Consider the following 13,150-nt stretch of genomic DNA (forward strand, 5'->3'; position numbering starts at 1 on the left):
CAAGTAGGATCATCTGCAGCTACCTGCTTCCTTAATTGTAATCCTAGGATTGAACATGATGGTGCTAGCTCTGTCCCAAAAAGAGCTAAATACTTGATGAACTCATATAACACCAATTTTCCCTCCAACAATAGAAGACCCACCACGGACTGAAACAAATAAAAATATGCACTACTTTTTCTTATCTTCTTAGAAGAAATATGACTAATACAGTGATGTACCGCCAACATGCCCTAGAGCACATCCAAAGAAAGGGCTCAAAAAACTATTGGAGTAGGAGCTTCAGCTTTCTCGAATAATAAGTTAATCAAAGTAGGCCTTCCCTTGATATCATCTGTATTTACTGCAGAATTCTCAGCCATATGAACAGCACTTGACATAATATCTGAAAGGCAAGCAATCTCTTCAATAATTTTCAGTGACTCATGTAGTGCTATCTTCAAATCAACTTGTCAAAGAAATCCAAATAAAAATCCACCTACTTCTCCAATCTGAATTGGCAGTAAAAATCTGTTTGATTCTTGCACATGTAGGAATTGAAGGGAATGAAAATATAGATTCAGCCGCTAAACTAGCATGCACTAGTACCCCAACAATTTCATATGCCCTTGTATCAGACTGGATAGCATCTGTCAAATCTCTAATATGTCAAGATTGGCAATTTGGCAAACAGATTGGTCTTTGGTACCAGTATCAAACAAACTGAAAAATATAAAATCTCAGGTATACCCATGGGTTTCATTGTCACAAAAGCAAGACCTAAAGAAGTAATACAGTAGACCCTTGACTCACGAACACAATCCGTTCCTAGACCTTGGTCGTGTTCGAAATTGTTCGTGACTCGGAGCTAATTTCCCCATAAGGTTTAATGGGAATAATATTAATTGGTTCTCGACCCCTACGAACCAATATATATTATGTATATTTTGCCTTATTTTACACAGATAATGTAAAAGTCAGTGTAAAAAACCTTAATATATCTAATAATATAATTTAAAATGGTAAACTAACACTATAAAAACGTTTGTAAAGTGAACACTTACTATGACTGGCGAGACTTCTGGCTTGACGGACAAGAGAAGAGGAGGGTGGTGGGTGGGGAGGAGGTTATTGTGCGGAAGGAGACCCTCCCCCATCCAGGTCGGGGAGATCTCGTTCCCGGAGATTGCAAACTCTTCTAGGTTTTTTTGGTGAACTTTTAATCACAAACTTATCCAATGTCTGTTGCCTTTTCCTTCCTTGCATAACTCTTCTGAAATGGCTCATTAAATTTTCATTGAGCATATTCACGATCCTGTTCGTAACAATTTTGTCCGGATGATACATTTCAAGGAAGCACTGGACATCATTCCACTTTTCCAATGCGGCTTTTATCACATCACTGCTGACATCTGTAGCTTCCTCCCCATCCTCCTCTTCGTCAGTTGATTGCTCCCGAGCAAGTTACTCCTGCTGCTCTTTGTGGAGTTGAACAAGTTCGTCCGCAGTCAAATCTTCTGAATGTTCAGCGACCAATTCTTCAACATCTTCGTCGTTGACTTGTAGACCCATACTGTTGCCCATGGACACAATTTCTTGCACAATCTCTGCATCGAAGCCCTCAAAGTCACGGACAGTTACGCACTGGGGCCAAAGTTTCCGCCACACAGAATTTAATGTACGGTACGTAACTTCAGTCCATGCGTTATCAATGAGGGTTATGCAGTGAAAAACATTAAAGTGCTTCTTCCAAAATTCTTTTAAGGTTAATTTTGTCTCTTCAGTTACACGGAAGCATCTGGAGAAGAGCGCCTTCGTATATAATTTCTTAAAATTGCTAATGACTTGTTGGTCCATGGGCTGGAGAACAGAGGTCGTGTTGGGTGGAAGGAACTTGAACTGAATGAAGTCATGTTCACTGCAGTCAGCCAAGTACGAAGGGTGTGCCGGGGCATTATCTATGATCAGAAGGCACCGCAGGGGCAGCTTGTTCTATGTTAGGTACTGACTCACAGTCGGCGCAAACACTTCATCAATCCACTCCATAAACAAGCTCCGTGTCACCCATGCTTATGTATTGGCCCTCCACATTACAGGCAGTCTGGCCTTATTTACGTTGTGCTGCTTAAAGGCACGCGGGTTATTTGAATGGTAGACAAGTAGCGGCTTTAGTTTCAAGTCGCCACTTGCGTTTGAGCATAACAAAAGCGTAAGCCTGTCCTTCATTGGCTTGTGGCCTGGGAGCGCCTTCTCTTCTTGGGTGATAAATGTCCTGTTGGGCATCTTCTTCCAGAAGAGGCCCGTTTCATCACAATTGAAAATCTGTTGAGCGACGTATCCTTCGACCTCCACGAACTCGGCAAACTCGGTCACGAATGCCTCAGCAGCAGCCTTGTCTGCGCTAGCAGCCTCGCCATGCCTAATTACAGTGAATGCCAGTTCTCTTCTTGAAGTTATCAAACCACCCTTTACTAGCCTTAAAATCATCTGGCGTGGCACTAGTAGAAGGAGTTTCCTTCAGCAAACTCTGATACACTTGCCGAGCTTTCTCGCAGATGATCGGCTCGTTTACACTATCACCTGCCATCTTTCTCATGTACCCACTTCAAAATGATTTTTTCTGCCTCTTCGAGGGTTTGCGATCTCATCTTGGTTAGTACTGTCACTCCCTTCGCAACATTTGCTTCTTTAATGGCATCCTTGTTTTTCAAAATTGTTGAAATTGTCGACTTGGCCATCTTGTACTCACTTGCGATATCGGTCACGCGAACACCACGTTCAAACTTTTCTATAATTTATTTCTTTATTTCAATGGTTATCTTCCTCTGCACCCTCTTCTCACCATCACTCTTCACTTTCTTACTTTCACCACCACTCTTCACTTTCTTAGGGCCCATTATGAAGAAAATCACAAGTTTTAGCGCAAAAAATGCTAAGCGAATTGACGAACGTCTTGTACACAATGAGATGAGACAAAGAGTGATGCATGGGTGACGCCGTGCGTGGGAGGCTGGAAGATGGCTGGTCCCATGGCAACTCAAACGCTCTCACGTGTGCTGGGCGATTTTGCGCAGTTTTCAAATGTTTGTGTCTAAAAATTAGTTTGTGAAACAAAGTGAATTGTTATTTTCCAGAAATTTCCAGCATTTTTCAAATGTTCATGTCTCAAAATTAGTTCATGACCCAAACAGAATTTTTATTTTCCGCATTTTTTTTTGTTCGTATCTCAAAGTTAGTTCTTAAGTCAAGGGTGAAATTTTACCTATAATTTTGGTCGGGGATCGAGTTGTACGTGGGTCAATGCGTTCGTGAGTCAAGGGTCTACTGTATTTGAAAGACTCTGCTAGGTCATACTAGATTTTCTCATGGTCATGTAATGACAACTCCACATTCTGACCCAGTGAAATGTAATGGATGCCAAGTTCTCATGACTGTCCAGCACTTACTCCTTCTTTACATGCTGCAAAAGGACGGCGTCGATATGATCGACGCTTTATTTTCAAATATTGGGTAAATTTAGCCCCTCCCCTTAGCTCTATTTCAATGATGTCAAGTCTCACCAGCCATTCAGCTCACTCTTGGACATAAAAGATGCCAAATTTCTCTTAATCATAGGTATCAAAATAGCATAATTGTAAACCTTCTGTCAGCCCCAGGAGGCGGGACCAGGGAGGCTTTCATATATTGAAGTTGCAACGTTTGAAAATTTATATAGATCTTTGTTTATACTGTAAATTTTGATGATAATGGCTTTTGATGATGATGCTTATTCTTTTCCATCAAATACGATATAGAGACAGATAATTATAGCGACAGTGACGATAGTAATATTGTTTTAAAAGTTAGAGTGCATATGTCCGTTAACATACACTCACATATACACCGATTCAACCAATTAATAACTGCTGTATATATTTTGCAATTTTATAGGTGTTTCTTGAATATCCAAGGAGTAATATTGTCATGAAAAAAATGTTAAATTATCTCAGAAAATATGGCATGAAGCATTCCAAAACTAAAATGCATTTTTTGAAAAGAACTTTTTCTTTCCCAAATATATTCTTTTTAAATATTAATTTTCAAAATATTTTATATTTCATTTTTTATTATTAGTCTGCAAAACAAGGAGAATACAACCATGTATAACATTAGGTGATAAGTTAAAAAATGAGCAAGAAAATATTGGTTCCATTACTGATGTGGCTAATGCATATTATTGCCGTCATTCTTTGGTAGCAACCCCCTAGCACCTCTTGGATTAAGTAAAGTCAGTTTTTTTAATAATTTTTTTCTTTTTTTTCTCTTTTTGTTTTCCTCTTTTTTTTTTTTTTTTTTTTTTTTTTTTTTTTTTTTTAGGTTAATTCCTGGGAACCAACCTGAGAAGACCTGTTTTAGGCCCAGAGGTCTGGTTAAACTAATTTAGTGTATCCTATTCCATCTGTTGCATGTGTTCTTATATGTGCATTCTCCATGACATTCTGACCCTGCCACCTCCACAACTAGTATTTCTCATCACTTGTACCCATGTACGACCAAGTTACACAGTATAATTAGGTAGTTACAGATAAAAAAAAATGTTCAAAAGATACCTGTTTTATTCATGTAAGAAACAAGTTTTGAGCCACATTAGGCTCTTTCTCAGATGAACATAAAAGCAAGAATGCAAATACAAAAGACAAAAATTGTACAAAGAAATGTGTCCATTTCTAAAATTATTTTCCTGTCACATTCCTGTCAGGAATTTCAGCATTTTGTAACTGCATGTCCTAACAAGCGCCCATGTAAACACCAGATTGTTGAGTGCAGTCTGTATGTATACTGTATATACACTTCCTTTATTTTTTGTTCTGTGAAAAGTTTATAAGTATGTTGCTTGGCAACAAAGTTCTCTACATATAGTGGAGCGTGTTTAAGTTTACAGTATTCTAAAAGTATGTCAGGAAGGTAGTGACCCATCTGATAATATATTCTTATTTCAGACATTGTCTGACTATGTTGTCAGCATGGCACCGAAGTACAATGAGGTGATAGCTATACGTCCAACTGGTTGGGAACATTCAGAAAATAATGGAGTCCTTTCAGATGTGTCGCCAAAGAAGTTTGGTGGTGTTTATATATATGGTAAGGATAAGTGCATAAGTTTCCTTATTTTTTTATTTTGTTTACAAACCAATCATTTACTCTTGCCCAGTTTGTGGCATCATTACTGTATTAGAAGCAGACTACACTAGATTCCAGTTTCTCATTCATATTTGAGATTAGCAACCCAAAGTACTTCATAGATCCAGGCTCAGTGAATCCTAGACACTTTTTCCAAATATAAAGAAGTTTGGCTACTAAATGACTGGCAGCATTGGCCATATGAGCCTCTGGACCCTGAGTCCAAGTTGTAAGAGCTAAATGAATTAGTTCAGAGGTCTTGTTCAACTAATAAATAATTATGTATGTAATGGTAATAATACTAGTCAAAAACTTCAGTTCAAATATTTCAACCTTGCTATTAGCAAGCTGTATCCTAATCATTGTTGATTTTAGCTAAAAACAGCACCTCGTTACCAATAATATGCATTTATTGTTTTGTGCAGAGGTGTCAAACACCAAGAGTTTTGTGGTCATGACAGTCTGACATATATACAGGTGGTAGTGGCAGTGGCATCCTGGCCTTGCCCCTTAAAACTGATCCAGCACTGGTATTAGTTTTTAGTATTACTTGCAGATATGTTGGAAGTTCTGGTGTACTATACTTAAATGACTAATGAATTTTAGTTTTTGCATCTAGAATACCAGTAGGAGGCATATAACTCTTGCTTGCAAACCTTTTATCAAGTTATAATTTTGTTAGCATCTCTGATTTCATTGCCACTGGGAGAGACAACAATGATAGATGCTGAGTAGTCACAAATCAAGCCTTGTTGGTGGCTTGCATCCAGTGATAGATAAAGGAAATGACACTTCCAGTTTAAATGAGCAGTAAATATTTGTGCCATAAATTTGGATGATTTGTCACTGGTAATAGTTGTGTGATTGATAAAATAAGCACTATCACTTTGCAGTACTTTTTATGATCCTTGTTAAATGTTTTCCCTTATGGGGTTAGGTAAATATAATGTATTCCCTCAACTCTCTTCTCTCCTGTTTCCTCTCTCTAAACATCAAACAGGTCTTAGTCTTCATTTACACACAACACATGATTGCTCCCAGCTTTCAACAGTTCTGCCATATAAGCCTGTAGTACCAGAGAGTATGTATGTACAGTCTCTTAAGATAATCATGTTGACTTGTTTTCAAACATAAAGAAATGTAAAACAATTTGTTAGTACTAAAGGTAGTCCTCACTTATTGGTGGACTCTGTTAATGGTGATCCGGTTTTATGGGGCTTGTCTAGTGCCATAAAATGGCGACTTATGGTGCCATAACAGGCCAAGTTTCGGTCATTGGCGCCATAAGGTGCCGATAATACAGTTATGGCACCGTAACATACCTAACAGAGGCGTCATTAACCGAAACTTAGTGCCATAAATCACTGAGTTTTGGTTAACCCAAGAAATGCAGCAATGTAATTTTTCAACTGTCCAGTGTTGCGGCTATCTTGGCAAAACTGCTACTCTTCAGAATCTAATACATAACTCTACCAACGCCTTTTTAACTACTTTGTGCATGTCAACAATTTTCACCCTCCTTTTCTTTGTTATTTTCTTATAAACCATCAAAGTTACTTTTATTGCGCGACCTGGCATTTTGCCCGATGAATAGGTGGGGCGGTAGTACCACGGGTAGCTGGTCTGTCAGTAGTCACTCAGGTGGGGAGGTCGTTGGGTATACCGGGCTTGTTTTTGGGCCCGGTAGAGGATAATGTATTTTTTTACTACACTCTTTGTTATGTTGTGATGTTTTAGCCTATTTTTGACAAGTAACCATTACAACTTATAATACTGTATATCAGAGACTGTAATGGTAATGCAAATTACTCTATATTTTCATATCCTATGATATAGAATATTTTCTCTTCTCGATAAATGAATGTCTTTCTAGTTGCTATAGCAGCATTTACTGTTTACAAATAGTTTATTTGCTTCGCAAGTATTTTTTTTATCTATTCATATAGTGACTATTATTACTATTGCTATTATTGTAACGTAGGGTAAAAAGATATGTCATATTTAGAGAGAATATTTTATCTTTATCACATAGTACTTGTTCAATAATAAAAACCTATCATATGTGAAGAAACAAAGTGAGTAAAAGTGATGCAGTCTCCTAGTCCTTTGCAAACATATCATATAATTTTATATTTAAATCATATGAATAAGCAGTTATTGCAAATTATCATGGAAATACGGAATGAATATAGACATTTCATAAACTATTTCATAAAAAAGTTATTCTCTCTCTCTCTCTCTCTCTCTCTCTCTCTCTCTCTCTCTCTCTCTCTCTCTTCTCTCTCTCTCTCCTTCTTCTTCCTCTTTTTTCTCCTCTACTCTCTTCTCTCTCTCTCTCTCTCTCTCTCCTCTCTCTCTCTCTGACAACAAACAAGAACTCAGACAACAAAACATAAGTCGCTTTCATTGTTATCAAGATAGAGCTTTACACATACCCAATACAAAATAAACAATTACTCTCATGGTAACTCGAACTGCCTGTTATGTTATTACATTTTATTTTAAATGACCACTCTACAGAAACTAAAATAAAAAAATAAAAAACATTCGGGAGTGTTGCCATAATTTAGACTAGGCAACCGCATGCTGATGTAGGTTTTGGGAGTTTCTGCGCCTTAGTGAGCAGGATATTATGTTGTGATATTATGTATGTGTGTGCATAATTATGCTATTATATATGATTTTTTTATTCCACACGTTTCTAATGTATTAATATAAAACAAGTCTTGACTGAAAAGAACAACATTTCACTATTTTCCTTTGCATAGAAGTTAAATTTGGTCTATGGAGAATTTCTTTATTATACATAAATATATATGAGTAAAATAAAGTTCTGAACATTAAAACTCTTACTAGAGAAATAGTTTTATCATGAAAAAATAATGCAAGGTAAGCAATGTTAGGAGGGAATTTGTGAGAAGAGATAGAAAATGGCGCTCTGAAGAGGCTTATAGCAGTTCCCCATACAGCCGCTCAAGAGGCTTGTAGCAGTTCTTGGGTTAATGTAATGGCAGTTTTCGCGTATCAGCACCCTGCCGAGATTGGAACCCTTTTCAAGACTAAGCAATTGTATGAAATGAAGGTTTTCAGACTTCACATAAAATGACAGATTTTATCTATTCTGGAAATTGCAGCTTAGAATAGTGCTGGCAGCACATACAACAGAAACATAATAAATAGATAGATTAAATTATTTGAGATGAATCTTACCTACTGTTAAATTTAGGTATATCTCCCCGCCAATTAAGCGAGTCGGCATTCCAACAAAAAGATCGAATGGCTGCCCCAATGACTGTCTAGTTTACCTGTTCTCCACCAGGTGTGTTTCGAATGTTTTAGCTCTTGTCAGAATTCTCCTTGCCGCCATTGCGGCTAGACGATTTTTGGTATTCTATGAAGTTTGGCTGTTTTACACCTGTTTACGGTATTGTAATTTCATTTTCCTAGAATATCTTCCACCGAAAGCAAAACCAATAACCTCAGGCTATGTAATAATGCTTTGGTGTAACCAGGATAGTGAATTGGAAGTTGATCAACATTCCTTTGTACTGGCATGGGTACAGAGTGATTTTGGAACTACTAGATGTGAAGAATGTAGGGAATTGTTCTGAGAATTTATGCCTGAATATGTCAGATATAGGAAAGACTGAGACTAATAGATTGTACCATTGTAAATTAGCCGTTACATGAAGTATTATATATGAAAATGTGCGCATTTTTATGTAGAATACAACAATAAAATAATCATGATTGTAGCTTTTATCAGTTTTGAGATATTTTTATATAAATAACGATAAGTGCCAAAATTTCAACCTTCGGTCAACTTTGACTCTACCGAAATGGTCAAAAAATGCAATTGTAAGCTAAAACTCTTATATTTTAGTAATATTCAATCATTTACCTTAATTTTGCAACTAATTGGAAGTCTCTAGCACAATATTTTGATTTATGGTGAATTTATGAAAAAAACTTTTTCCTTACGTCCGCGCGGTAACTCTTCCGAAAAAAATCATACATGCGATTGTGGTAATGTTTGCACCATTTTAAAATTAGCCATTATATAAAGTTTATATATGGAAATGTGTGCAATTTCATGCACAATACATCTAAAAACAACCCATGGTTGTAGCTTTTATCAGTTTTGAGATATTTTCATATAAATAACGATAATTGGCAAAATTTCAATCTTCGGTCAACTTTGACTCTACCGAAATGGTCGAAAAAAGCAATTGTAAGCTAAAACGCTTATATTGTAGTAATATTCAAGCATTTACCTTCATTTTGCAACAAATTGGAAGTCTCTAGCACAATATTTCGATTTATGGTGAATTTATGAAAAAAATAACATTTTCTTTACGTCCGCGCGGTAACTCTTCCGAAAAAAATCATACGTGCGATTGTGGTAATGTTTGCACCATTTTAAATTAGCCGTTACATAAAGTTTTATATATGAAAATGTGCGCAATTTCATGTAGAATACAACACAAAATAATTGAAGGTTGTAGCTTTTCTCATTTTTGAAATATTTGCATATAAATCACGATAAATAGAAAAAAAACCACGTTCGGTCAACTTTGACTCTACCGAAATGGTCGAAAAACGCAATTGTAAGCTAAAACTCTTACAGTCTAGTAATATTCAGTCATTTATCTTCATCTTAAAACAAATTTGAAGTCTCTAGCAAAATATTTAGATTTATGGTGAATTTAAAAAAAAAATCTTTCCTTCCCTCCGCGCGCGGATTCTCCGCCACAAATCTCCAAAATGGGTACGTACCATTCTCGGAATATTTGCTCCGTTTCATATTGGGCATTTCATAGAGTTTTATATATGAAAATGTGCACAATTTCATGTATAATAACACGAAAAATATTTGAAGGTTGTAGCTGTTCTTATTTCCGAAATAATTGCATATAAAAAATATATATATATATAAAAAATTCGACATTCGGTCAACTTTAACTCGTCAGATATGGTCGAAAACTGCAATTGTAAGCTAATACTCTTATAGTATAGTAATATTCAATCATTTGTCTTCATTTTCAAAGAAATTGGAAGTCTCTAGGACAATATTTAGATTTATGGAGAATTTTTTAAAAAAATATTTGTTTACGTCCGCGCGTTATGAATTCATGCATTATTTTGTGATAATATTTTCTCTGTGTTGCTTTTATCGTTTTACAATGTGTTATATACCAAAATGATTGCAATTTAGTGTACATTACAACAGAAAAAAAAGTAACTTGTTACCTTTAACCGTTTTGCGCACAGCGCGATTTGAATACAATTATATATGAAATTTCGTTTTTGTGCTATCATATATTGCATTATTTATATATGATAATGATAATTTTTTTAATTTCTGATTGTTGCATACTAAACTTCAGCCAATGACAATAAAAGGAGCCAAAAATGAACTCTTAAGGTTAAAAACTAAGCGCGCTGTGATTTTTTGAAAAAAAAAAAATTTCCGCTTCCTCGCTCACTCTGAAACACCTCTGGCACACGGGAGACAATTTTTTTTTTTACCGCTTCGGCGTAAGAGGGTTAAAGAGTTAACATAAGGACCGTTTCGGTAAGCGTTAATGCTCACTCCGTAGGCACATTCTGTCGTCTTCAACACGTAGTTTGAGGTGTTAGCATGCATAGGCTTAATAATATATGATATAGGTATAGACATTTTATTGAGATGATAATGTATCTGTAGTGAGTTTTACACGTTTAGATATGTCGACTCGGTCGACTCTTTATCTCTCGTGTTTTGGTTATTCTAAATTCTTGTATGCTAGCATATTCCTTTTTCTTCGTAATGTTTGTTCTTTGCGTGCTTCCTCTTCGGCTATTGGCAAATCTCTTACTACTGCCTCGATTAAGGTTTCTCTTTCAAGTCTACTCTGTCTGTAGTATCTAAAGTTCTCGCCGAGTTAGATATTTTAGCTTCAGAGATTTGTAACTTAGTTTCATATAGGAATGCTTTCAAGTATGTATGATCGCTTTCGGACTAGGTGGGAGCGTTGTAACTCCTCTCCCACCGCCTCCCACTTTTGGCGCCTCGTTCTCTCTCTCCCTCTGTCGAGTGTCGACTCGTGCGGACTGCGGACCAGGGTTCCCAGACATACAATAATTATCGTATGAGTATTATAATTTGACCCTCTGTACGATAAACGATTATTAATCAAAATACGACGATTTGAAGAGATTTGGTACGATAATTTGTTCTGATACATCTGGGAACCCTGCAGTAGACATTGTTGACTCGTCTCGTGTGAACGCAGTTGACTCGTGCGGAGTGCGGACTTGGCTGAGTCCCGAGTCGCTTAACTGTCTTGCTCTCATTGAGTCGTGGTGGATGCGATACAGCACTCAGCTGCTGTCACCTCTTATTGACGAGTGTCGCTTTTTGTCGCCAAGGGTTGCGGAGAAAGAGCAATCCTATAAGCTCTTTGTTTACCTCCTGTCAGCAGCTGTCCCCTCCCGTCACCCACAGACGGAAGAAGAGTTTGAATGGAGTTGTTGGAGGCTCTCGTTTGTACCGGTCGGCGTTTGTTGCCACACTACGCCTTGCTGTATCCTCATTTTGTTGAGGATAGAGGCCACATAGAGAATATATCTTAATTGTCTTAGCATATTTTGGCGCACTTAATATTTGAGAAGAGAACCAATGCTTTCTCCAATTTGAGAGCATTTCGTAACTTTTCTCGTCCTCGGACACAATTTCCCTTTGTCTGCCTTGGCTTGTCGTCTTGTCTTTTAAAGTCATGGAGAGCCGAAGGCTGACTTTTGCTGTACAACGCTTATTGGTCCTTTAACCGTCTTTAATAGAAGGTTCGCTTTCTTTCTCTTTCCTGTGGGAAATGAACTCGAGACTGACAGACATGCTGATGGATTTTCAGTCTAACTTGAGTTATTACCTTTTATCTACGTTGTCTCGTCTCTGCGACTTCTTAGAGAGGGGGAGACGCCAACCCAGCAGGAGTTTTTAGCAGGGAAACAAGTAACTCATTTCTGATGCTGCAGGGTAATGTCCTCATGCTTATACTCACTCTGTTTGGAAGAAGTGAGAACACTTTCGCTTCCTGTCTGGTTATGCAGCTCGGGACTATTTATTGGTAGTCTTATATTATACCTTTCGGGGATAAGTGCAAATTCAGGTTCTGGGATATGGACAGTTGCAACCTCCTAACATCCATGGAGAGATTTGGGACCAGTATGTTATATGGTGGAGACAGTGAAGGGCAGTGTGATTCTTTTGGTTGTCCTCCACTGGTTTAATCTCCCTCTTATAGCTTCCCTTGTCTTCAGCAGAAATCTCTCATAGTAAGTCTCATTTAGTAGGACATTGTATATAGAGGGAATGATGGTCCAAGGGTCATTCTTTAGGAAGACACCATAAGTAATTGGAGATATTCTTGGACATTTGGAGACTGAATAACAGTGTCTGCCCATATACTTGTTGGTTTTAGTGCCTTTCCAAAGAATGGTCAGACTTGTGGTACACATGCAGAATATATTCCACTTACCATACATCCACAGTCATGTAAGTTCCTTCAAGAGGCTTTACTGAAGGTATTGCTGTTCTGTGCACTTTGGGTTAGTGTGCAGTCCTCTATAAGTTAGGTCAGGGACTTGTTGCCCATTGGTAGATGGTATCGACTTTAGGAGCAAGACACTTGTACTGAATCAGTGATTCAAGTTAGTCCACTCTGTCAACAGTAGTATTCCAAAGGCCAAGGACCTGTTGCTTCTTCTGGCCCAGTTTCTATGCATTATAATGTTAATTCTTTATATCCCCATTCTTATCTAGTGATTTAGGGATGATAGTTAATTATGCATGCTTGTCGGTCAAGATGAATAGGCATGTGCTGCTTGAAGATTTTAGACCGTAAAGAAACTTCCTATATGGTAAGGGCTTTTCCTCATTAGGAAACATGGCCTCATGGGTTATTTTCAGATAATCATGCTCAATTAATGTACAGTTTCAGCGTGAGAATTACGACTTACAAATAACTTT

At 37.3% G+C, this 13,150-nt stretch overlaps 1 protein-coding gene across 8 annotated transcripts in view; it reads left to right on the forward strand.

The window, feature by feature from the left end:
- LOC135198046 (DNA cross-link repair 1A protein-like) overlaps positions 1–13,150 on the forward strand; it is a 113,627-nt gene that overhangs the window by 90,714 nt on the left and 9,763 nt on the right. For all 8 annotated transcript variants that reach the window (XM_064225432.1, XM_064225427.1, XM_064225428.1 and 5 more), the window contains exon 13: positions 4,959–5,100. In XM_064225432.1, coding sequence (XP_064081502.1) covers positions 4,959–5,100 — 142 coding nt within the window. The remainder of the gene's footprint in view (positions 1–4,958; positions 5,101–13,150) is intronic.

This window comes from Macrobrachium nipponense, chromosome 21, assembly GCF_015104395.2.
Source record: "Macrobrachium nipponense isolate FS-2020 chromosome 21, ASM1510439v2, whole genome shotgun sequence".
Lineage (NCBI taxonomy): Eukaryota > Metazoa > Arthropoda > Malacostraca > Decapoda > Palaemonidae > Macrobrachium > Macrobrachium nipponense.